The sequence below is a fragment of the Netta rufina genome, assembly GCF_964035555.1.
Source record: "Netta rufina genome assembly, chromosome: 2".
Taxonomy (NCBI): Eukaryota; Metazoa; Chordata; class Aves; order Anseriformes; family Anatidae; genus Netta; species Netta rufina.
Window position 1 is genome coordinate 7,294,450 of NC_140124.1, and position 26,593 is coordinate 7,321,042.

The window sequence follows — 26,593 nt, forward strand, 5'->3', positions numbered from 1 at the left end:
CAAAATGCTCTCTGCAACTTAAAAGACCCAAACCAAAGAACTTTACTATCAAGAAAATGGTTGTTGCATGTCAAAAATTCATCTGTATGTGAGCATTGAGAAAAGAAAACATACTTTCCCAGCTGAAGAAAGATGCCAATGCTGCAAACCACATCATAAACCCATAGAATGCCAGAGGGACTTCCAAGAAGACACAAAGCCCCAACCAACAACAGCAACAAAAAAAAAAAAGCAAAGCAAATTTGGTGGCAAGTAGAGGAGCTAACATACAGCTTGTTCTTATTTAAACCATTTTTCTGTAAGCCCTGAGCACATACTTGCATCTGCATTGCCAACAGTGCTCAGAACATTTAAATAGAAACTTTACTCTTAAAATGCAGCAACATCACACTAGAAAGAAACCCAGAATTTTAGCAAATGCAAAATGTGAGCAGCTGTAAATGCAAAACCATACATTAAGTCAACTGCTATACCTCTCATTCAGAACTTTTTTAAATGTCTCACACAAGGAAAATTTGTTCTCAGCAACTACTTTTTCCACTACCGCAGAGTATTTCCAGCACACCTTACACTTTTTTGTGCCTTTTTTAGCTGAGTGACAGGTTAGAAAGCACTGAGGCCAGTGAAAAATGATTACCAAGCAATATAGCCTGGACACAACAAGCAAACAGGGATTACTTCAGCTCCAAACCAGTTACACACAACTCTAAGCAGCCCCCACATTGCTGCTCCACAGTCAGAAACAGAGAACTACAAAAGGGTTTGCTGCTTAGTTCTTGAAAAACCAGAAGCCAAAACTTTCCTGGTGTGACCGTGGGATAAAGATGTCCCATTTGGTCCAACTACTCCTCCAAAATCAATCAATGCTGAGCTCTTACTGTGCTCTCCCCGAGGATCTCCCAAGAAGGATAAAACAGAATAATCAAAACAGCTTCTCTCTTTGTTGGCCAACTGCTGTATTGCAGAGCAGAAAGTTTCTCAACAATTTCAGCAAAGACTGAATAGGAAATATTCAGAATGGCAATCGATGCAAATTTCATCTCTCATCTCTACGCGCTGCACTGTGCAATAGATGTGTCTAAAAAATTATTTGCAGAATTTGAGAAGATTAGTAGAGAAATTAAACAATGGCCCGTGAAAAGGCAAGCCTGAAATGGAAATTATTTCACCAGGAAAATGAAGAATTCTTCAAAAATCCTTAAATATTTACATTATAAACATCTATTCAAAACTGAAAATGTGCTAATGACAGGAGGTTGAGACACCATCAATACAGGGGAGAAGCAAGGTACCATAGAGAAAGAACTGGAACTGAAATAATCTAAATATGGTGAAACTCAATAGAGCAAAAGACAAGCTTGAACACTATCAGAAAGATTCTGTTATAAGACAGAATATTATTAAGAAATTGACTACTGATGGGAATGAGCAGATCACAAAATAGCAACAATCTACCACCATAATCATCCAGAAAAAAAGGCACTAAAACTTTCCAGCAGTGAGATTTGGAAATAGAAATGTCAAATTTTGGATGCTCATTTCATTCTTTTTTTATTTATACATGCACACACACATATGAATGTTTTAACGTCTTCGAGCTCATTTATAACTTAATTCTGTCAGGTTCATTCATTCTGAATAGTCTCTTACTTTGAAAGCAGAAGCACAGCAATCAATTAAATTATTCAAAGTAAAGCATTTATTCAATATGAGTGTATGTAAAAGCAGATGGCATAAGGAAAGCTGTATTACACAGCTTGTATTGAAAGACTGATTTAAAGCAGCTTTTTCCTCCACACAATGGAGAACATTTACTGGCATCATACACATTGATTTGTTATTTTAATATAATGCATGAAAAACTTTAAGAATCAATTAAAAATACGCCTAAGCATGATCATTGGAAAAAAATGGCAAAATTATGCAGACTTGCTCACGGCACAACTGATTAATAAAGAATTAATTAATAAGAAACTAAAATTATTAAAATAATCTACTAGACATGACTAAGTAGGACCAAAAAGCATACCTACATGTGGTAAATCAATGGGAAATCTGTCTCATCTTCACTCCAACGTGATACCACAACATGACACCAGAAGGCTGCCCTTTTCAAAGGTACTTACTTTTCCAAATACATGACCATTCCAAACTAAAAGTCAACATTTGTATATGTACTTCTATCAGTATTTCTAACAACAACCTAGGCTTTGTGTTGAACACCAGCTTTCCTACACCACCTCCTCTTTGCAACTAGTATAAAAGTAATAGTGGATTTTTTTTCCTGTATTTGAGTCACACAACTTCAGAATACAAACTGGCAAACCCAAAACTATTTCCTCTACTGAGCAGGGCATTTGCTAACATGAATTCAACTATTCTGTTGTCTGTATTTTGGTCAGCCATGTACCTTTTATAATCTAGCTATCCCATACAGGTCCTGAAGTCAGCCTCTATGATATATTGCAAGAGTACATTTTATCATGAATACTTGTCCAAAAAAACCTTATGATGAATGTAAACTCAGAGATCTGTACGTGGATATTGTTGGTCATCCCTTGTATTGCATTAGTTTACTGCCTGTTTTTCAACCCCATCTCACTGTCTATTTCCCTACTGGTTCAAACGTTCTAATTTAATTTTTTTTTACTCACTTCTGTGCTCCCTGAGACAACAGCTTTGTCCACGTTCACCGATAGCTGCTCTTCAGTCTGGCAGACTCCCATTGACCACTCCGCACAGCGGTGATGAGCCCAGCAATGACCTAATGCATTGTGAGGAAAGGAGAGCTTCAGTTTTAAAACTCTATCGAGCATTTCTTTTAAATATCGAACTGCATTCTACTAGAATACACTTGTCAGAGAAAATGAGCAGTCTTTCTTCCTCCTGTTTTCCTTGTTGTAACATTTAATGCCCTTATTATCATACACCAAATACAATGCAGTTACTATCAGATACCAAATATACTGCAATTTTTTGATATATAAAACATCTTCCACTTCATTTTAGCATATTCTCTACATCTGTTTCTAGCTTTCAGATGCCTGATCATAAAATCCTAATAAGAGGGTATATACATGTTTGTGCATAAGACAGACAAAAAGGTCTTGGTTTTAACTCTAGACAACATTTGTCTATATATGTACTCTTAAAATGTTTCCCAATGACCACATGTAGATCTGTACGTTTATGTAGAACATGCTCAAATGACGCTTTAGAATTCTACATAAAATTTTTAAAAGGTACAAACATAGCATGAACAGAAGAACCACAGAAGAAAACTGTCTCAATACAATAGATGCGTAATACAGATTTAAATACAAACGTGTTATTGGTAAATGAGTATCTGCTTAAAAACAGAGTTTGCAGAAATCAATGGGTATATCGTAAAAAAAAGTTTCTAATTCAGCCATGGGAAAAGACAGTGTAACCGATGAATACTTCCAAAGGAATTCTGTGACAGCTTTTTCCTAGATTTGAAACAATGCTGTGCATTAGCTGCTGAAATTAGATACTGCAGTTGGCCAACTTAAGCATTCAGCCACAAAAAAACTCCCTCAAAAATTCTGCAATAGCCTGGGAAGAGTCCACTACAAATAATAATGACAAAATACTTTATATTGATCAAATCCCCATCCCCACACACTGTAGTATAACTATTTAAGACAGAAGTTGTTGTTTTAAATTAGACTTTGAAATCAATTTTCACACTCATGAAAGAATAACATTTATATTACTGCACAGGTTTAAACAGAAATGTATTTCCATTTTTTGAGTCAAAATATGTGAGTGGACTACTGGCATCAAAAGCGTGTGGACATAGATGTTTTCTGAAAAAGTAATTTGTAATTGAATAAAAAGAGAAGCTACATTAAAACAAAAGAGTAAATGACAACCCAGACAGTTTTCTAACAGAAAAACATGCAAGTGTGTTTTACCTCTATTGTTCTATGAATACCTGCTCTTTTAAATCTTTCCTTCCATTATTTTAGATAATCTGTAAGATCAGCATGAAGTTAGGTGAGGCTACAGGATTGGGACTTTAGAAATTGTATTAAGCTGTGTCTCATTTCTTTCCTCTTTTCTCCACAAAATACAACTGTGATACTGAAGATGTTAACTACCTGAACAACGGTTCAGCAGCAGATTAAAACTATTTCCTCATATAGTCACAGAATCATTTAGGTTGGAAAAGATCTTCAAGATCCTTAAGTTCAACCACCAAAACGACCTGCCAAATCCCTTTGCTAAGATTCTGTCCAGTACTATACAGAAACATCACATAACATTGGTAAAAGCTAAGAAAGCACAATCAAATACTTTACAAACAGAAAATCAACAGCTGAATAGCTTCACTCATTGTCATTGCAGCTGCTGGTGTATGCAAAACATTGAAGAAGCGCAACGTATCTTACCTGTTGGCTCAAATAAGGCTTGAACATCAATGTCATCTGGTAAGCCAACTAAACTGAGTTCATCCCAGAATTTGACAACCTGATCGTCAGAAGCAGTTTGGGTGCTTACACTTGTACATGATGCTATACTCGATCGAGATCTGTATCAAGGAGCAGGAAAAAAAAACCACAAAACTCAGAAGTGACCACACACTTTGTTCAGTTAGCTAGATACTTGTAAATGATAAAAAACTCAGGGAAAACCAATTTTTCCAAACACAGTTAAAATATAATCTACATGACTAAAAATCTGACTTCCTCATGCTCTAACCCAACACCTTTTGGGTTAATGAAGTTTTCAGTTAAAGCTACTATTCAACAGTCAAAAGAGAGCTTGATAAAATTCCCCTTTCTGCAGCTTGCTCTCCTCCTATTGTTCAGGATACACATTTTGTTTGTTTCTTTGTTTTTTTAATCCTCTTCTATTTAATGTTAAAACTTGCCCAACATTAGGAATGGAGAATTAAGGAACAGCAGGTACTCTGTGTTACTCTGGGGAAGAACAGGTGTAGAAGGAAGGCAAGAGGGTGGTGAAGGTGGGGAGCATCAACCTCAGTTGCAGAGGATAAGTAAGAAAAGAAGGGAGGGGTAGGGACAGCCAGAAGAAATGCAGGGGGATTCAGAAATTCAGTGTTATCAAGGTTACTATCTTGTGCTGACATGGGAATATCTCATTTCTAACTGTATTAATTTGTTCCCCCAATTCTAATCTTAACAGAAAACAGGTAATAACACTCAGATTAGTCAACTAACAGAAGGAAGTGGTGATTCCTCCTCCTTTATTTCCTGCAGGCAAAAATTTATCTTGGACATCTGAGGATCTGCATTAAGCTTACTTACTCAAGAGATCTGACCTCATTCAATGCTTCAGTGGTTAGCAGGAAACAGGGTGGTGGTGTGTTTTTTTTTTCTATTGATGTTCTTTGAACTTCGTTATTCTCCCCCATTAGTAACTCTAAGCTGTACATGTGCCGTTTCTTCTGAGTTTCTAGAGTTGAGACGGCATAAAAATACCTCTCTGCTGAGTGCTCTCCTGCATACAACCACTAAAAAAGGACACTACCAATGAGCCGGTGCCAAGAGCCACAGTAAACAGCGGACTTGTAACCGGTGATAACTCTGCCTTCCTAAATACTACCTGTGCTCTACTCCAAAAACAACATTCAGAAATATACGGGGAAAAAAATCAATAAAAAAACTTGTGGGAAAAAAAAAAAGAGTAACAACACTCTTGCACTGCCAGAGAGAGCTTAAAAGTTTTTAATTACTAAATGGTATTCTAATGACTCATGACAGTTAGCTCCAGCACCATCAGCAGTGCGATGCCCCTCACAGAGCACCGAATTAACCCGCTCTGGGCTACAAAACTCCCTCCTGAACAAGCCCCACGCTCAGCAGAGCCGGTTCCAACGTTAAACCACCACTCAAAACACCAAAATTGAAAAAAAAAAATAAAAAATTTAACCCCGGTTGACACGGCATTTCTCCCAGGATCCAATCCAGTCAGCAAACATCCTCATTTACTCTGCAGTTTTATCCTGAAGTGACACACGCTCCGCCCCAGCCTGTTTGTGGTTTTGTGTTTTTTTTTTTTTAAGGCACAATTTGACGTGAATATCAAACACCGAGTAACCGCGTGAGGGGACGGGGTAGCTCCGTGAGGCTGAAGACAAGCTGTTTTCCCCCACCAGCACCCTCCACCACCCACTTTTATGATGTTGACAGAGCCGTACGGCAGCGTGCTGTCGGCCTCGCCAAGCACAAAACGACCTCTGCCAGCGAGCCGGGCCCGAGCACTGAACCTTAACAAGTCTCGTTGGGCACACCCAGCCGAAAATACGTCACCAAAGCGCTCCTGGCAGATCTGGCACCCCTAGGAGTGAAGCTGGGTGGCAAAGAGCCATGCGCCACACAGCCACAGCTGCCCTGCCGGCGGCTGTGGGACCCTGTTTGTGGCTCCACCTTAAAGCAAGGGGGCTGCTGCTGCTCCCTTCCCTTCCTTTCTTTTCCCTTCTTTTTCTTTCCCTTCCCCTCAGCTTCCCTCAGCGGGGCCTCGGGGCTGGCGGCGGCCCCACACCCTCAGCCAATTCCCGACCTTCAGCGCGGCCCCGCTGGGGGCTGAGCCTAACAACCCGCTTGTCTGATCAGTCACCGCCGAAGCGTCGTCGCCGTATCTTTAATAAAACCTTTCTGCGGAGTTGTGTGTGTGTGTTCCTGCAATTTTTCAGAATTAGTGAGTTGAGTAATTCAGGGCCTGGAGCGCTTCCCCTCTGAGGGGAACGTCTATAAATGCCTGGAGGTATTTCAGTGCTGTTCTCAGTGGTGCCCAGTGCCAGGACAGGAGGCCATAGGCCCAGCCTGGAGCCCAGGAGGTTCCCCTGACCCCCAGGCAGCCCAGAGGCTGTGGGGTCTCCTCCTTGGAGAACTCCAAAAGACACCTGGCCATGGGCCTGGGCACCCTGCTCTGGGTGGCCCTGCTGGGGCAGGGGCTGGGCTCGAGGGACCCCGAGGTGCTGCCAGCCTCACCGGTCTGGGATTCTGTGCTACTGAAAGGTGGCACCTACCAGACAGGACACGGGATACTGCTAGTTCAGCGACTGACAACACCGTTTTAGGAAAGCCAATGAACACCACTTTCAAAGGGTACTGAACACGCTGTGTGTGTGACTCTCCTGTCACAGTGGCATGAACCGGTTTTGGAGGACACGGGGAAAACGCTTCCAAGAGATGGAAAGGTTTCTATCTACCCTATTGTACAAAATAAATAGCACTTCAGAAATCCATTATCTTCTATCCTTTTGCATACTGTCTTCAATTTCATTTCACAGAATCACACAGAATTGTAAGGGTTGGAAGGGAACTCAAGAGATCATTGGGTCCAATCCCCAGCCCCCATACTTTGAACTCACAAGATCTGTGCTTTTACAATAACTTGTAAATAATCTTTTCTATCATATTCTTGTCAGGATTCTCACTTAAATAGAGAAACTAATCTTTAAGAAGCAAAAAAGAGGCAACCATTTCTGGGTGGAACCAGGAGTTCAACTCAATGATCTTCGTGGGCCCCTTCCAACTTAGGATACTCTACAATTCCCACCTGTTTTCCTATACCGCTTTCATTCTTTCAAAATAAACCAAAAAACAAACAAACCTACTTAACGAACCACATCAAATTTTCACAAATGCAACAGTACAAATACCTCTAAACATGCTTCGTGAGCTGCACAGAAATGAAAAGCATAAAACCATAAAACTGACTTACTTCTTCTGTCCTCTCTGTTTGCGCGGCACTGAGTTTTGCCTTGGAGTTTTCTCGCAAGCTCCATCGGTGCTGTCGCTGGCTTCGCTCTTGTTTAAAGGCTGGTTTTTCCATGGGATAACATACCCAGGAGTTGGACTGAATTGTTTTAAGTCTCCTTGTCCTAATGAGCTTCGTTCACCACAGTAACAAAAGGCGCAGAGTTGTTCGCTGCGGGAGGGAAGATAATTATTTCTTTTGAGGGAGGGGGGAAACAGCAGAGATATTCCATCCCAGACCGACTTCCATGCCGATTTAACCCTTCACAGAAAAGCAACAATAGCTCAGAAGTGCTGCCAGGTATCAGAACCCAACATGCAGGAGGACTAACTACTTCCAGCCTACTTACACTTATGCTAAAGAACCTTTGAATTTGCAGAAGTGCATGATTCAAATAAATAAACAGGAAATGTCGAAGTGCTTAATAAAAAGATCATCTTTTTGTTCAAGATTTCTTAGCATGAGACGGGTCCACCACTATCCCCAGACACCCAGTAGCTAAAAGGCAGAAGAAAACTGGGCAAAAAAAAAAGAAAAGTATACGAGGAACAACTTGATTAACATCCTGCACCCGCTGGAAGACCTCAGCTCTGCCATCATGGAAAAGGCAAAGCTTTCTGTACACAGTGCCTGTGTGCTGCACATACACTTCCTATAAGCACACTGCCACCATGTATAACAGCACAGCGTGCATATCCTATACACCAAAAGGTTTATTCAGAGAAAAAACAGCCTGGGAAAATCACAGCAAGGACTGCAGTCCCACACAGCACAGCATATGATGCGCACAGATCCAACTACCCCCTTTCACACACCAAAACAATACAGTGCCTCCAAGTTTGGCTAGAGGAAATTTGTATTTACAGAGCTGTGACCGTTAAGCCATCCCTGTACCACTTGCAATTATGTTTTAGCATGCAGAACGTCGCAACAGCACTGAAATGACAGCTCTGACAGCACTCCTTGTGGCACATCATATGGAAGCTTCTGAAAAATATTTCTGTAATAAACATATCCACAAACTTAAAATGTGAACTTCTGCAACTAATGCAGTTTGCATTAGTTTAAAGGAAGGCCACTTAACACATTTTTATGCTTAAATGAGCAATTCTGTTTTCTTCATATTCCCGCCCCTAAGACCCCAGAAAGATGCCTGAGGGAATCAGGCTCTTGGCTGGAGGCCTCGTTTTGACTGGATCCCGTTTAAATAGATTTAAGTGCGTCTGCAAGGTGGCATGTTTGGGTTTTGGGCTGCGTTGGGTGGGTGGGTGGAGGGAGGTAACGTGGGAAGAAGGGGAAATCTTAAGGCTAAACTCCTGCACACATTTCCCAGTAAATACTGGAAAGGAAACGGGGAGTACCTGTGCTTTTCTGCCAGGTGAGGTCTGAGCAGTGACAGAAGAAGATAAACATAAAATAGAAGTTCCATCTTGGAACAGAAGACCCCAAAAACCCAGTAAAGCCACCTCAGATTTGATTTAGCACACTCTGTGACAGGTCTTTTGCCTGCACCACAGAGCAACGCTAGGAAAAAGAAAGATGAAAGCTATTAAAAGCGAGGTACATCAAATACCTTTGAACTGTGCTGCTATTACAGGGCTGGCAATACCAGATAAAGCCTAACGCGGGGAGCAGCATGTCAGGAGCACTCAGCCCGAAAGGAGGCCGCTTCCTTTCACTTACAGGCAGGATTGCACTTTCCCCAGGGCAGACACACTGCTGGGGTCATGCAGGTTGTTGGGCAGGTAAAATAGGCGCGGTTCCTGGTACTCAAATTAATATCCTGCCATAGTACTGATAGGAAATATTCACCTCCACATTTCCGGCCGAGGTCCCACGTCCCTCACGGATCCTGCCTGAGCACAAACCCCTGAGCTGATGGTAAATGCTTGCCGCTTTCCCGAAATCTTTACGAAAAGATACTCGAAGGTAAAGCGATGTGAAGAAAATGAGGATAAACGCAGCATGAGACTGGGGGGAAAAACGCATAGTTACAGCTGAATGGGACATACATCTGCCTCACAAGCTAGCTTTCCATGTGGCACAGCACCAAATCAGTGCTGCTGCCTATGTCAGCGCGTGTAACCCACCAGACTGGCGGCGAAACCTGATCTGACCTCGCAGGCAGAGCTTGTAAGGCGGGCACGCAAAGCTATTTAGGCTAGCTGAGACTAGAGAGACTTGTGAGGAGACTTAAGAGATTTAAGCAGGCAGCACAATGGCATATAAATTACACTGGTTACAAGCACAAGATTATCCACAGTGGAATAAATAATTATTCACACATCCTGTTAGGACAGACAATTGCTACTCACTGAAAGGCTTGAGGATAATTACGAGCAAAGAAACAAAGCTCCTCGAAGTGAAGTCGCAGGAAACCTGTGCTAACGTTACGATGTATAAAAGGGAAATATGAAAGAGTAATGAAAATCATAAACCGACTTTTAAAGCTTTTTTTTTTTTTTTTTTCAAAAGGCAGGCGGGGGTAAAGCAGCTACTTCTGGAGACTTCAGCCCCTGTACCGCCACTTCCAGCAGGAGCTTTGTGCAGGAGGAGGGAAGCGAAACAGCAAGAGCTGGGAGCTTCACAGCTACTCCTCGGAGCGGTGTGGACAGCTGTGATGCTGTCAGGAATCAGCTGGTTTGTGCTGCTGCTGCTGCTGCTCCAGCAGAGCTGAGGACCACGGGTGAAGAGCTGGGGAATCCTTCGCTGAAGGCTCGCAAACAGGCAGATGCAGGAGTCAGAGAGACGAGAAGCAGAGCACTGCCAGACCGCAGCCAAGAGGGGAGGGATTACAAAAGGGGGAAAAAAAATGAGTTGTCACACTTGCACGGGAGGGCGAAGAGAGCATGCTGATAAGCTGCAAATGCATCTGGCCCCCGAAGGCCTGGAAACAAGCCGAGCCAGCACCCCGACGCTGGAGAAGCTCGGCAGGAAAGCCGCATTCCTCCACTCCCCAACACGTCACATCGCTGGTTTGTCAGGAGGTACGGAGTGGCCACTTCCATCACGTAAGCCTTTTAGGTTTAAGCGCTCAGTAAATATTTTAAGTTATGTCTGCACGGGCAGAAGGTAGAGTTTTTTTATTCGCATCATCTGAGGATAGCAGCAAGTACTTGCGAATCGACTTTCCATATGTCAATATGCAATTAGAGGAGCTAAATCTGCGGTGCAAGAAGAGCTCTCACGGTGAAGATAATGAAATTGAGATATTGGCAACTCTTAAGATCAAACCCTAGATCTGTTATCGTAATTAGCATATTTTCAGAACAGGCTAATTCAAAATGGGATAACAAGCAGGAGATGATGTGTCACGTATCTTTTTAGAAGCTACTAAGGGAAAAAGGGAAGACTAAGCTCACTGCATTTAAGATATACGTATGGTGCTCCAAGAGAAAATTTGAAATCATTACTTTAATTTCAACCCAATTCCTGAATTTTCCTAGAACAAATGCTACTTCATATATATAAAATCTAAAATTCCACAGCTGGTTTGTTGCCAGGAGGTGCTGACAACTCACCTCATCCCAAAGGACTTCATATATTTGTATGCAAGCACATCTTAACGTGCTTCGGAGAAAAAAAAGTTCAGAACAAAACAAGACACACAACTGGATTTAGGAGATGCAGTAAGAGGCAATGAGATCAGTGTCTGAAGCTAATGTCTGCTCCTACCAAACCTTTACAGGAGGTCCAGATGTTCCCAGAAGGTCCCAGAGATGCCCTTTCTAAACAGAAACACGTCAATCCCGGCAACCCGCTGCAGCCATTCTCTCCTACAAGTCTCTTCCACGAGCAGAAGTGACTCAGCCCTCTGACAACAATCTAAGATGCTACAACCCTCCATGGTCCGCATCCCAACAGAAGAAAACAAAATGCCCTGGAGTCATTTAATCCTGGAGGAAGGGAGAAGAACAGTCACTATTTCCTCTACTTAAGCGATGACATATAGTCATTAGGACTCATCCTAAAACACCAACTTTCCTGTTCAAAGCGTTTCATTTCAACACATGCGATATTGGGCAACCAGTTGCACAATGTTAAATTAGAACCAGAGAAGGAGAAACATCTTCTGGCTCGCTTGCAAATATGCAGTGAGGGAATTAAGGTAAAATTGAGTCTCAAAGACTTGGTTAACAGAATAAAGGCTGACCACCAGGCTTACCATCGCTCAAAGAGCACCATGTGCCAATACAGTTACACTCCCAAGAGAAAGCAGAAGCCCCTCCTGGGTCCTTCTGAGATGGGGAATGGCACCGGGGTCCTGTGTCTGCCAAGGCTCCTGGCCAACCAGCAGATGTGCAGGCTGGCTTAAGCATGCCTTGTCTACACGGGGTCCCCGTCTCACAGATCTACGCTGCTGTCTGCTCAAGTCCTGCTGTGCTGCTGGCAGGAATTACTCCAGGTTGGTCCCCGTGAGCCAGTGTGACCCTCGATGGGATCGGCAGTGGCCCCCTTGTTGTGGGGAATACGCACAGGGGAACCCAAAAATCCTACAGAGATGAACTGAAATTGTCAACAGCACAAGAAACACAAGACTGATGGATTCAACTCCCCAGATGCCCTCCTCTTACCTCTTCTCAAACCCCTCCCAGCCTCCTAGGGCACACCAATGAGCAAAGATTTATTGTGCAGCCATCTTTCCCAACAGCCTAGGCATTAAGAGCAGAGGTCATCGCTGCTGCTTAAGCAGGAAAAGGCATTGAATTATCTCTGAGGAAACACAAGGCATGGCAATGCCAGTAAGATGCACTAGCCATAACCATTGCCTTATCATTAAACATTGTGGTGCAGGGGAACACTACTGCCATTTACTGCAATAATGACTGAATTACAGTTTTTCCTCTAAAAATAAAAAGAAGGCGAAGAGGGCGTCATTAGATTTTTGCGATGGGTTGGTTTGCTTCTAAATGAATTATGCAATAATTTCCCCAAGTGTCTACAAATGCCTTCAGGATGTCTTTTTTCACACACTTTGGCGTTTTTGAAAGGTGAAACGGAGAGGCATAAAACCTTGCGTGGTGTCAGCAAAGTTGTTCCAGAATTTTAAACTGATTTTATGCAAGTATTATTTGCAATTACAAGTAAGCTCGGCAGAATGAAATGGAATGCTTGGGAGCAAAACACAACTTCAGAGCACTGTTTGTACAGATTATGAAAGCAGACTGATGGGAACTGGCCTTGAGAATGAGTCTCTCAGCTAACCCTATCGGTTGTTTTCACATATGCTAAAAAGCTGAATTAAACACTGCAGGGGATCTACTACTTATTTACCTACGCCAAGTTGCAATAATGCACTAACTTTATCTTCATTTTATGTTGTGTTACTTAAAGAGTGAGTTGTTCTTCTCCTTAGTGAAGATACACCATTGTATCACTTACCTAAATTCAAATCAAGACCTGCATGCTACACTTGAACCAAAAAAAGAGATTTCTGACTTCAAACAATGCCAGTGATCTGCAGCAGTGTGAGTTCTAATGTGTGAGATACTCACAGAGGTGAAGTTATTAGACAATTTAGGGAAGTATGGAACATTAACTTTTTATTTCTAAATATCCTGTCCATATCTGACCTTGGATAATGAAGAAGCTTGAAGGAAAACCGCCGAAGCAAATTTCGGAGAAATCTCCTTACAGGACATGTGATGGCTTCACATTGATACAGCCAGAGAAACCCAACAAATCTCCCTCCTGAATTAATATCACTAAGAATAAAGAAGTACGAGAAGTGCAAAATAAAGACATTACATGGAAAAAGATGCAGAAGTTCTCAGGTGCAAGCTGTATTTAAATGTCTTACACACCACACTCTCCTTCCCATAGGAAACCGAATCACAGGACAACGTGAAATTTTCAAGTTGTCTGACAGCCTGTACTGCTCCACAGATGTGGTTTTGGAAGCAGCAGTTCACTTACACAGTACAATTGCTTTAAAAAGAAGGGAGGTGGGGGCAGTCCATACAATCTCCAGAACTTCTGGTGAAGAATTTTCAAGCTCGGTTTGCGCAAAGCAATTAAACGACGTTAAACAATAACTGCTCGCCAATTTTTTCACACCAGCACAGTTGGAGTTCTACCTCCGCATCATCTACTTCATGATACTCTTCCAAATAGAAAAAAAAAAATTACCCCCCAAACACCATCAGCAAAACACCACATTTACCTGGCATTTTAAGATGTAAAAAGTACAAATATGCTTTTATGTACCATCAGTGTGCATCAATTTTAAGGTTTTTTTTTTTCGAGGAAGTTCCATCAAAATCGTTCAGCCGCATTAGGGAATGGAAAGCCATGTTGTTCTGCGTGACGCAAACTTTGTGTATTTTCTTTGAAACCATGCTTAAAGAAAAGGTGAAGTACACCAGAGTGGGCTCTTTAGTGAAAACCGTGCTGGGTCAGGCTAAAGGTCCAGCCAGCCCAGTATGGTCGGTGTTGGAAATACGATCAGCATGGGGGGTATTAAAGAACAGGGCAAACACATGATACTTCCCATGCCTCCACGTATTTTCAGGTCAGAAACTTCCTGAATCAGGTGCTATCCCTAAATATTCAGTAATTCTCAAATTCTCTTCCATGAACTCGCCCGGTCTGCTCTTGATTTCACATAATCTTCCCCCTCACTGCACAACATCCTCTGGCACGGATTTCCACGTCAGTCTAGACAACCGTCTGCCAGGCACAGAATCACCTCCCTTTATTTTGCATCTGGCCCTGAAAGTTTCACCTGACAAACCCTTGGTTTTTTGCATTAAACTGAGCAGCTGATACACAGCCACCCTCCGCAGGGCACCTACGATTTTGTAATCCTGTCATCCTCCCCTCCCAGCCTCTTTCAGAGTGAGGGGTCCTACCTTGCTTAACTGTTCCCCACAGGAAAGCTGTTCCGTGTCTGTCATCAACCCTTCTGATGCTCTGTGAATCTTTTCAAGTTTTCTATACCTGATTTGGAAGTTACAGATATGCTTTTTGTAACCCAAATTTGTTTTTCCAAGTGTTTCTGGTCACACCAAGTAGACCGCACGCGCTCAAAGCAAACCTTTGCAGGTTAAACCCAAACGAAATTCTCAACGTGAAAATGTGAAACCTGCTCAGAAATCCTCCCAGCACTGAGCAGGCTCCAGTCGCAGTGCCTACGTGAAGGCAGGCTCCAGATGCACCATCCTCTCCCCGTGAACGCTTCCAGCAAAGGTTAGAGACGCTCACAGGGATCATCTCTGCAGTGACAGCTCGCGGCTGCTGCGAATCCAGATTCTGTCATTTAAATTGCGAGTGCTTTGAGTCAGCTGTCTGTCTGCCTCCAGGAAAGCCAACACGGGCACGAAGAGAAGAAACTCTCGGCTGGAAGGCAGAGCAGAGGAGGAGGGAACAGGAAACTGCGTTTTGGGACTGAACTGGAAGTGAAGGGAGGCGTGATGAGTGAATGGGCAGGGCGAGACTGAAGGCTTACCCTGCAGGGGAAATGGAAGGTGATGGGGAACAGGACAGCTGTATTCACCCAACAGTGGAACAGAAGCGAAGATGCCCGGCTCCTACCGTCGTTCCTGACCGAAATGCAGCGGGGAAACCCTCTGACAAAGCAGGCGTCCCATCCGCTGCTGTGCCCGGGTCTGTGTGAGCTGCTGCCCAACATGTCGTGCTGTCAGAGCTTCGGCGTGGTCTGACAGACTGCCAGCCACCAAACCCAGCTCGTGGGATGCTTCTGCCCGGCTGCCATCTCTCAGAGGGAGGAAAAGCTGTCCGAGCAGCCAATGGATCTGACCTGCCAGGGCTAGGCTCGCTGCCCACAAGCAGCAGAAGAGCTGCACATAAGCAATGGGGCAGAACCAGGGGGAGAGAGGAAGACTTTGGAGGATAGCAGGGACAGAGAAAGTGCTTCGAAACCTTCATCTGAGAGGCGAGTAGTAACTGGGAGCAGGACACCAAGAACCTGGAGAACGGGCTCACACAAGGCATTTCGAAATGGGGTTTCCGTGGTTGGACCATCTCTATGTAGCAGACTAATGCAAGTAGCAAAGGACTGCGCAACTCAAAGGCATGGGTAGGAACGCCGAGTCCCACCAGCACACGAAAGCATAAAAAACATTAAGGCCAGAATGTCAACTCAAAGAACCATAAAGGTTGGAAAAGACCTCCAAGATCATCAGGTCCAACCGTCCCCTTTCTACCAGTATCAGCCACTAAACCACGTCCGTTAGTACTGGAAGAAGATTTAAGAGCAGTTCACATAAACTTCTGTCCGGAATGCCAGCTGTAGTTACCTGCCTGCCTTAGGAAAGGAGCTAACTAGGGGACTTGCAAAGGCCCCGTTCTGCCCTACAAAGCTGAGACAGAACTGCTTTAACAACCAGCAGTCATAAAATTCATTTCCGCAGTCACTGCATGAGACAGACAGGATGGACAAACAGGAAATAATTTTCAATTTTTCTAATTGTTCAGTCTACTGTCTTAGTCTCTACCTACCGACGATATTCAAATCGGGCTGTCTTAGTGATTTCACTCTGAGGTTGGCCGGTCATTGACAGAACGACAAGCTATTATTTTGCTACTATTAAACAACCTATTTTTTTAGGGGGATGATGTAACATGAAAGGATGATGTCTGCACTTTGCAGATGCAAAACTCCATCCCTGACCTCAGAGAATGACACTGTAAATGCTTACACGGATCGATACCATAAATGCTCATTGTAAATGCTAAACCTAGATCCGAAAGCCTGAAGGTAAAGCCATGCAGTGACTTCAGGTGCCCTGTTCCATGCATAAGGTCCGCTCTGCGCACAGAATTCTTACAGAAAAGCATTTATGTAAAACTACAAACTGTAGTTTCCTGCACACATGTGCAGGAAAGGAAGTGATTAGAGTTTCAAAATTAATCTTATTTCTGGTACCCCCTGAACAAGGTGCTTGACTTTGCAACTTCATCAATTAATTTTTAAACTACTTTATATCAAATACTACTTTTTTTCACCAAGTATTTTCTTTGTTCACACAATCAACAGATGTTCACCAACTTCTTTTCAACAGAAGAGAAGAACCCCATCCCTCCATCTCCAGACTCCAAATTTGATCTTAAAAGCTGCAACAAAATAAGGGGGGATAGTGTAATTGTGCAGGAATGGAAATGATCTGCTTTGCCCATTTAAAAATCAAAGCAGAAGACCAGTAAAGCGTGTAGCCAGCTTTTTTGTAGTTTTAGTGACAGTCTCACAAGAGAGCCTCTCATCTAAAAAGCCACGTGAAAATCTCAGCAGCTCCACTGTTTGATTTTTAAAGGATGTTCTGTCTTCGTGATTTCAGCAAAAGGACTGAAAATGCGCAATTAATGCCATTTACAGCCTCAGAAAGCAGACAGAAAATAAAATGAACCAAAAGGTGTTTTTGTTCTCCTACAAAATTGTGTTCTTAGGCCGTTCTTCTTAGCTTTTAATGCTTGGGGCTGACGATGTGGGAAGCAGAGGAGGAAGGTAGAGGTGGGCTCTGCAGCTGGTCCCTGGCCGCGTGCCTGCTCAGGGCTGCGCTGCCCCAGCTCCCTGCCAGCAGCACCAACCCCAGGAGCAGGCTCCTTTCGAAGGGTCTGGATTCCACCCCACCATAAATCCGGGGCTGACAGAAGCTTCTCAGAGGGCTTAGAAAAAGAGGAAAAAAAAAAAAAAAAAAAGGAACGACCAAAGGAAAAGGCTCCAACCCCCCTGCCGCTCCTGATATATAAGCGCTGGCAGCGTTGCTTTGAGCACTGCCGGGCTCGATAGTTTATCTTTGCCTGACGTTGTTGCCCCTCCCCACGCGTGGTCAATAATTCACTCAGTGCTCCGCAGCGTACACCCACACCTCACCCCTTGCAGCCTGCCATACCCCGGTCTGGCTGAGGGGGTGTTTATTCTAGGGTTTTAGCACGTTGCTTTCTGAGCACTAATCCTCAATCTGTTGTTAAATTCCCACCCTCTTCGCAGTTAATGGCTCTCCCGGACACCCTACTCTGTATTATATGCACTGTGAGGCTCCAAAACTGGCTACAACTCCATCACCCTTCTCTTCAATGTTCTTAGTTAGTCTCAGGAGAGGTCAGGAGAAAAATACCACGCCAGCCAAGCTCTGGCTCAGTCCCCATCCTAGCGTTGATGCACCCCTGCTATGCCAAAATCGCTATTTTTCATTAGCAACTTATTTAATTTTTTAAAATTCCTTTTACACCCCATGTCCTCTGCTTCCCTAACTCCTTTCTTTATCTTTAACTGCCAAAGGTAGAAGCCCCCAATTGTCTTATATTCAATTCTATTTACTGAAAAAAGTGGTGCTAAAGTAGTTCTACCTACATCTGCATCTACTGCTGGTAGGGGCTTTGGTTCTCTTCTGTCCCCTACCAATTCCTGCACTGTTACAGTATTACTGCCATACCTCTCGCATACCTACATTTATTTCCATACATATATATTCATTTCCCTTGGATTAAGTTACTTACACTGTAAAATGAAACAGAAAAACTCACACAAGAAGAGATGAAGCTGCTGAATATGACTCATTGGAAATCAGCTTCAGTGCTGCTTCCCCAAGTTACAGGTCCCAAGCCTTTATGGGGTTTTATTTTATCCTAAATCTTCATACATTCCCTCCCACCCTTACACAAGAGAACCGAAAGTCACCAGTGCGTGTTATTTCACATGCTGTGCTTTCTCCTAAGCAAACACAGTCAAGGCACTCAGCATCCAGCCCTTCCACCCCTGCGAGGCACGGTGCCTGTGTCAACACGTCACGGACAGTGAGACAGGCGATTGATCAAGAAGTCCCAGCTCAGAAGAGGCATTCTGCTGTTCCGTTTCAAGACATGGTGCCAATAAAACCTGGCGTTACATTTTTTCCATTATTATGAGGACACGAATGATTTCTGCATCCAAATCTGGAACCAACTGGGATAAGAGAAATCTCCCAATCAACTGTTCCACATCTTTTTAAAACATTTCTTTCAAAAATGTTAGAGACAGGGTATGATCATTACTATTTTACTTATAAATTAATAGCACTTAGCTATTTAATGCTTCGATCAGCCAAAGCAATGGACCCATGCTATGCTTTCAGCATTGACTAATCGAACTCAGCACTGCCAGTTGGCAGAACAAACATACTAAGTACAAATAAGGGCTAGTTTTTGAAAAAAAAAAAAGAAAAAAGGCTTTTTTTTTGGCTGACTGTTGTCCAGTTTTAAAGAAAGAGATTCTGGTTAGGGAAAGTGCTGTAATCCACCACCCACGATAAGAGCCAGAGAGTAACCTTGAGAAGAACAGAGAGCGGATGAAACAACATGAGCAACTTCTGCAAATGATCCAAAACAGGACCAAACAAAGAACCAAAACAACTGTTCAGTTCCAGCTGCACTACGTATTTACTACAGTTTAGTATTAGCTTAGGAAAATTCCATTAAAATCAGGATTTTTGTGTATTTCTTCCAGGTACACACGCAAGACATATTTAACCAAAATTCTCTGTAAGGAGGGAAGCATCTATTGGAGCTAACAAGCTTGTGAGCAGGTAAAATATGAAGATGATACATGCAAGAAAGTAAATCAAGTAAACTTTTCTGCATGGGAAACGTGCTCTGCATCTGATTAGGAGGATCTAAAATGATTACATTATTCTCTCCACGTCTGTCGAAATATAATTACACCTGTAAGTGTCTGGTAACTGCTAACAGACTGGCAACAGCAAGCTCTGCAGCCAACGAGAACTGCTACTGGGTTAAAAGCTGTTAGCAGGGCTTCATCACAGAAGCTCTGCTAGAATTCTGTGATACCGTTTCAACAGTGATCACAGGCAGCGTGTTTTAATTTTCCCCAAATAATGTAATTACATATAATTAATACTTCCACTGATTTTGAGGCAATTTATACTGACAATAAGTTGGAAAAAAAAACAGTAACGCTATTTTCTTTATTATGAATTCTTAAATAAGGAAAAAATATAGTAGAATTTGCAAGAGATTTTTTCTTTCTTCCTAAAAACACAGGAATACAAACTGAAACTTAAGAAACAATTGTACATGGATTTGCTTATACATCGTTTTCTCTGCAGGAACACTTCAGTAATCACATTTTATCTCCTATCACTTATATCTGTTTTAATTTAAACAGCTAATATGCTGTAATCCGAGGGTTTACGAGTGTAATCTGAGGACAACACTCAAGAAACATGCTTTTCACCTTGATCTCCCTCTGCACTAATTAAGCCATCAGTCTCAAACACAAGAGCTGCCAACACAGGCTGCCGTTACTAATACTTCAAAGCACCAGCAGCGTGTCCTGAGTCTGTGTTCCAAGTACTCTGTGCCCCGTTACTCAACTCCTCGCCCTGCCCCAGCACCCATCTCCTCACTTACTCACCTGGTTTTCGCTTCGACACCAACAGAGGCGGTGGAGCTTGCAGACTCCTCAGACACTGAGCGCTGAAGGACTGGTGTTAGCTGCTTGGTGCTGTCCACTTCTGCTTGGGCATCTTCTTCTGCAGACTGCTCTTTGACTTCTGTTTAAAAAACAGTAATGAAGAATTATTTAATTTGACTATTAAAACCAGACCTGTAAGAAGGTGATGCGAACATCTGTGTTATTTATAGACAGATAAACCCATGTAACTGTCATCAGACACAACGGAAGTAAGAAAATATTATCTTTCACACCTAAAACATGAAACTGAACATTTGTAAAGTTATTTACATACTGTAGCACATGATCATGAATTGAAGATGTTCAATCAGCAATGAGGAATAGGATGGGGAGGGTGTTGCTCAACAACAAACAGCCTTTTCATTCAAGGCTGCAGTTTTACATGCATTTCCAGCAAGCATCATGCAGAAGGGCTGCCAAAAGCAGCGCTCTCCTTCTCCCCTCATCTATTCTGCACCCGCATTTTCATCCCACACCAAGTACCAGGGTGACCACGCTAACCAGGGTTATAATACACCTTTTTTTCCTCACAGGTTAGTTTTAACTCTAATCAATTCCCTGCTCTAGTTCATTCCTGATTACACTAACTCTTTGCTGGCACAGGGCTGGGGTGCTGAAGGAAGGAAGGAAATGATTTATGCCAGCTTCATGTCCACGTTGAACTGTTGGAATATATTCTGCAGTTTGTGCAGATCCCTTTAATTTACATCAGTTGTTAGACGGAAATATATACATCTACAGCTGACAAAGCTTCTGTTTGTCTAGAAAGTTTCTTTCTGAGCAGAAACACGAAACAACAAGCGGCCACTGTGTGTGTAACTTCAATTCTGCTCCCGTTCAGTCCTGTCCTTTGCACCGAGTGAGTCAGGCATTTGTCAGGAGAGCGCTGCAGGGCGTCGCTCTGGGCGTACCGGCAAACGGAGGCACCAGGGAAGGGAGCTGGTCAAGGCTGGAGAGCAATAAAACATGGTATATCTGCACTCCTCTATACCTTCATTTCGAAACCTAAGCAGGAACAATTGCAGGTCTCCGACTGATGCTCTTTGGCACATCCAGCTTAAGACGCTTTGAAAAACGATTAATGTACGTTTCGCAAGACAAGCAAATATTGCAAAAGATAAATGGTTCAAGTGGAGACCTGGATGGCTAGGAGAATCTGCGACATAGGTGGGCATGCAAAAAAGCTGCTACACACTTTAATCTTACAAGAAAGAACAATAAAAGAGGAAAAGCCTTAGGACAAAAGACTGCAACTTGAGGAGAGCCTATCTTGGTCTGCTGTACTGAAATACATCCACCAGAGCAGATCAAGAAGAGGAAATCTTTTCTGTTTGATACAGAAAGATTTAAGCAAAATTATTCTTTAACCTAAAGTGAACTCATTTAGGGAGACACTGTATAATGTGTAAAACCCTTGATGAATGCATCCAAAAGTATTTAAAAGAACCACAAAATTGAGAAAAAAAGTATAAGAAATTCCTGTTCCTGACTGGGTGTGCCAGGTATTTGAGCTGGTGTAAGCTGGAACTGCTTCACTCATTTCAGTCAAGCTACCGAGCACCATACATCTGAAATGGTTTTGGACATCTGAAACATCCAAAAATGACTACCTGCTGCAAGGCCAAATGGCTCACTTCAAAACCAGTCCACCAACCTGTCCTCAAAAAAAAAAAGAAAAAAGGAAAAAAAAAAGATGCTGGACAACCACTTTACACTAAATAAATGCCCTGCCAAGAATATATGCCTTGCAACCCTTGACTATATAGATATATATAAAACAACACCTACAGACCAAAATATCCTTTGTTTTTGGCCCATCTGAACAAACAATCCCTACAGTCATTCCTGGACTAGGAAAAGGGCAGTGTCCAACAGAGCCCTTCAGTACAATCTGTAGTTAGTTTCCAAAGTATGTTGGATCTAAAGAATAATTTTGAGTAAGCAACCCCTAAGTTTACAAGCACAGCCTCAGTTAAGAGCACAAACTCCTTTCTATTAGAGATCAGAGGAGAGCTGTTGCATGTCTTGGAGGGTACATCACCAGTTGTGTACAACTCATGGACACCTACAAGGCAGGCAGATTCTAAATCTCAAAACAAAACCCATAACACGGCCTGGGATACACGAGGTACTCAAGAAAACCCAACACAGCCTGGGACAGCCATGCATGAAGTGCTCAAGGAAGACCACCAGTAACTGTGGCCTTGCTCTGATTCACCTTGACATCTTTAATTAACCCAGCTGAACTCCAAAAGAAAGGAACTTTCCTGTATTTTGTGCCTGCAAAAACTTTCAAGTAAGCAAGAATCGTTTCTTTCATCTCACTACACATTAATGGACATCCACAACAGTAGAAATGCAAAGTCTGTGCCCACCAAGAGCACTGCAAGGAGACACGTCCCAGTGCTCCATCACCCTCCCCGTGAAGAAGTTCTCTGGCACGTTGGTGAGGAACTTCCTGGGCTCCATTTTGTGGCCATTGCCCCTTGTCCTGTCCCCAGAAACCACTGAAAAGAGGTTGCCCATATCCCTCTGTCTCCCACATTTCAGGTATTTACAGATATTGGTAAGATCCCTCCCTCAGTCTTCTTTTCTCAAGGCTGAACAGACCCAGGCCTCTCAGCCTTTCCTCATCATCTTTATGACCCTCTGCTGGACTCCTTCCAGGAGATCCCCGCCTTTTTTGTACCGGGGAGCCCAGAACTGGACTGGGCTCCAAGCTTTCTGACAGAAAATTCAGGAAGAACAGAGGTAACGACCTTCCTGAGCCAAGCTCCTAGGATGTGGGAGCCCTGTACTGGGGATCTCCTTATCACCACCTCAGAGACGTTCCTGAAGCGCCAGGCCTAACGCCTTCACTGCTTTCCACTGCACTTAATGAACTTCCTTCAGACTTGGCTATGGCTTCCTACTTTGAAGTTTCTGGGAATGAAGGAACCATGAATGATTAATAAATGTGAGGCTCATTTGCAGATTCCCGTACAAGGCTTTATTTTGCATCCGATTTCCATGACGGCTCCTGTCCCGCTTCAGGTCTGGCCCAACGAGGCGGTGGGGGAACTGGGAACTGAAGGACCTAATTGTGAAATTCCCCACTGTAAGTTCTTGCTTTGTTGTTTTTTTTTTTTTTTGTTTTAACGTCACCATAATCCAACAGGAAACACAGCATTTAAAAAAAATATTTATTTGAAGAGAGCACTTCTTCCCCACCTGACTGGTGAGGAGGGGAAGGCCTTCTTTTCTCAGGTACGTTAAGAGAAATCCCCCAAGGGGCAAGGAGGGAAGTACATCTAGGGGCAAGATAACTTAGCACATTGCCCATGAAATGATGACTGGTAACATGTGCACAAGCCCATGGCATCGTGCACATTGCCTTCTTAAGAGATGTGGTAACAAACAGGTAGTAGCTACTCGGGGAGACAGGAGACAGATATACAGGAGAAGGAGCAGGGTTAGGAAAATTTACAGCACGTGTATTAAATTTCTCTTTTAATTAACACTCACAGCCTTCGCCTAAAGATGGGGCTTTGGGGTGACAAGATAAGCCTTAGGTTTTACATTATTTAATAAGTCATTCCCCAATTTCTTATGAGGAAACAAAATCTGTCTCCTAGAGTTCTGCATTTTAAGCATTCAAAAATTTATTTCCGTAATAGTTATTTTTTATTCCTCCTTCTGGAGCAGAAGACAGCAAATACCCAAGGACAAAACCATGGTACACCACCCTCATTATGACACAGAGTGCCCACTTTCCCAATATTAGCTGCTTTCCTTCCTTACACTGCCTATCGAGAGGCTTGTGTCTATCAGAACAACCGTGCTGACACCTTCCTCTTTTCCTGCTCCATCTTCAGATGGGCAGAGGGCTCCTGAGGCCAGATGTAGGGGACACGCGGGTTCACAGGTGGGAGCCCTGAGTGTCAGAGAGCTCATCGGGGGCACCAGGTCCCTTCCAGGCTGTCGGGGAACGAGGACACTGGGGATGGCTGCAATGGAGTTACGCGATCACAATTTTCTTTGGGGACAGGATGAAGCAAGAGTGATGAAGCAACACTGGCTAAAGGTCTGATCTGCTCCCTTTTCTGTTTTCTGGAAATCACAAGACGCTATCCTGCAAGCCACCTGGGGAAGTCCACAGCAAGATAAGGCAACATACGTGCGGACTGCTATGGCAACAGGGCAAAGAAAAGACACCAGCAGATCCAAAAGCTGGGTTGTTTGTATTGGAGGGAGGGGTTGGGTGTTCATCTTTGTTTGTTTTTCAACATTAGGAACTGTTTTCCAAGTCAAAACCTGAAAATAATGTCAAAAAAAATCTCCTTTCAAATCTTGTGAGACTATTCTGTACATAGTACTCCTGAGGGGGAAGGGAGGGGGATATCAAAACAGCTGCCATAAACATAAAATAAAAACCCTACTGCTGTTTAGATGCGACAAGGTGGTTGTTTAACCAATTTACTGGTTGCTGTCAGACCTACTTGTAATTTGGCAGCCAACAAAGCACGTGCTAGGAGCTTTGCAAAACCCCCAATACGAGCAGAAAGCGTTCCAGGCTGGAAAACACCAGTACCACCACGTACAGCCGGGGCATTCCAGGGGTCTCAGCTGCTGCTCACTGAGATGTCTTCTGCAGGAGGGAATAATAAGTTCTTAACTAGCAGATGCAATTGTTATCTTTGCACAAAAAGGGGAACTGCTGCTGCAGATAATGCCAAACGGGACCAAGGGCTGTGCACAGCCTTGTAGGGGGCTGGGGAAATACCAGCAACATCAAAATGCTCCCGTTTTCGGCAGGGGAAACAAAGGAAGAAAACAGGTCAGTGCAACATGGAAAGAAATCCTAACAAAGGATGTAAATGATGAATTTACACACAGAGATGGTTGCCAATAGCTCCTGGCACTACCTGCTTCTACCTAAACTTCACTGAGTTTGTGGCCATACTAAAATCATAATTGGGGGTTAAAGGGACAAAAGCAGACTGAAGTTTGAGTGTGCCAGTAATGGCCAACACATGAACCAATCCTCCAGAGACAGAGGGAAACATTCTGCATCTAAAGTCAGCATTGCAAAATTCACTCCACAATATCACGTACAACCATCAGAAGTACTTTTTTCCCAAGTGATGCACATGCTGTATTTGAAGACCTCTACATATCCCTCTTCCCCCTATTTGAAAGGAGGTAAAGCACTGCGATGTCTACGACAGTCAGTACACATGGAGACGAGAAGAAAGCCCACATTTATTCTTTATTCCATTTCCGTGTGGATGTTAACTCTTCATTCAAACAGACATTTTATAGAGGAAAAAAAAAACACCTCTGTGCAAATTTTGTACCTGTTATAAAATGAAAATAAGGCTTTTGGTGGATGACTGTCTAAGCTAATTGATGTCATTACACACACGACACATATTCTGGTTAACCAGCTACCAGGGATCTGCGACTGAGGCAAGCAAGAAGTGAAATTCAACAGAATTCATCTGATCATTTTTCCATGATTTTATTTTCGGGTCTTTTTGAAACCCACTCAGATTTTCCATGCCTGCTGCAACCAGTAGCAATGAATTTGGTAATTTAAGGACATGCTGAGTGCAAGTGCACCTACCTGTATGCTCTGACCATGACCTGATGTCCCTTAAGTTTTGAGTTACCAAACAAAATGAATCATCGTTCCCTGTTCATCTTCTCTGGATCAGTCATCATTTTGCAGGACCCTATTAAATTCTTCTCAATCCCACAATTTCAGGCTGAAGTCTTTCAGCCTTAACCGCTCCCTGCACAGAAACTATTATTTACTTCTCGTCATACTTATTGGCCTTCCCTGGACTTTCCCAACTACCGCTCATCCTTACTGGAGAAGGGGAAGCACAAGAGCATGCAGCAATCATCAATACGCAGTCATGCCACAGATTTATACAGCAACTGTTAAAACTACAAAATAAAGAAAAGAAAACCACACACTGATGGTTGTTTCCCCTTATTCCTTTGCACCAGAAATTCTTAGTATTTGATTTGCTCCTCCAAAGTACAAAAGCTGCTGCAATTCTCAGCAGAACATCAGTACTGCCTTGCTACTGCGCTGCTACTCAGGTAGCAACAGGTATTTGAGAGCCAATTTTTGTTTATACAACATCAGGGTGGTAATTTTCCACTCCATGTTATTTTATATGTGTTACTCGCGAATTTAGATTTAGATTAGGTATTTGGAAGAAATCCTTCACTATGAAGGTGGTGAGGGCCTGCCCCAGGCTGCCCAGAGGAGCTGTGGCTGCCCTATCCCTGGCAGTGCCCAAGGCCAGGCTGGATGGGGCTGGGGGCAGCCTCGGCTGCTGGGAGGGGGCCCTGCCCATGGTGGGATTAGATGGTCTTTGAGGTCCCTTCCAACCCAAACCACACTGTGATCCTGTGAAT

The 26,593-nt window shown here is 43.2% G+C and overlaps 1 protein-coding gene across 8 annotated transcripts in view; it reads right to left on the reverse strand.

Moving 5' to 3' along the window:
* The window catches only part of KMT2C (lysine methyltransferase 2C), a 195,371-nt gene that overhangs the window by 117,118 nt on the left and 51,660 nt on the right, over nt 1–26,593 (reverse strand). For all 8 annotated transcript variants that reach the window (XM_084281564.1, XM_084281563.1, XM_084281562.1 and 5 more), the window contains 4 exons: nt 20,123–20,261; nt 7,717–7,923; nt 4,416–4,555; nt 2,655–2,764 (listed from right to left, as the gene is read on the reverse strand). In XM_084281564.1, the coding sequence (XP_084137690.1) occupies nt 2,655–2,764; nt 4,416–4,555; nt 7,717–7,923; nt 20,123–20,261 (596 nt within the window). The remainder of the gene's footprint in view (nt 1–2,654; nt 2,765–4,415; nt 4,556–7,716; nt 7,924–20,122; nt 20,262–26,593) is intronic.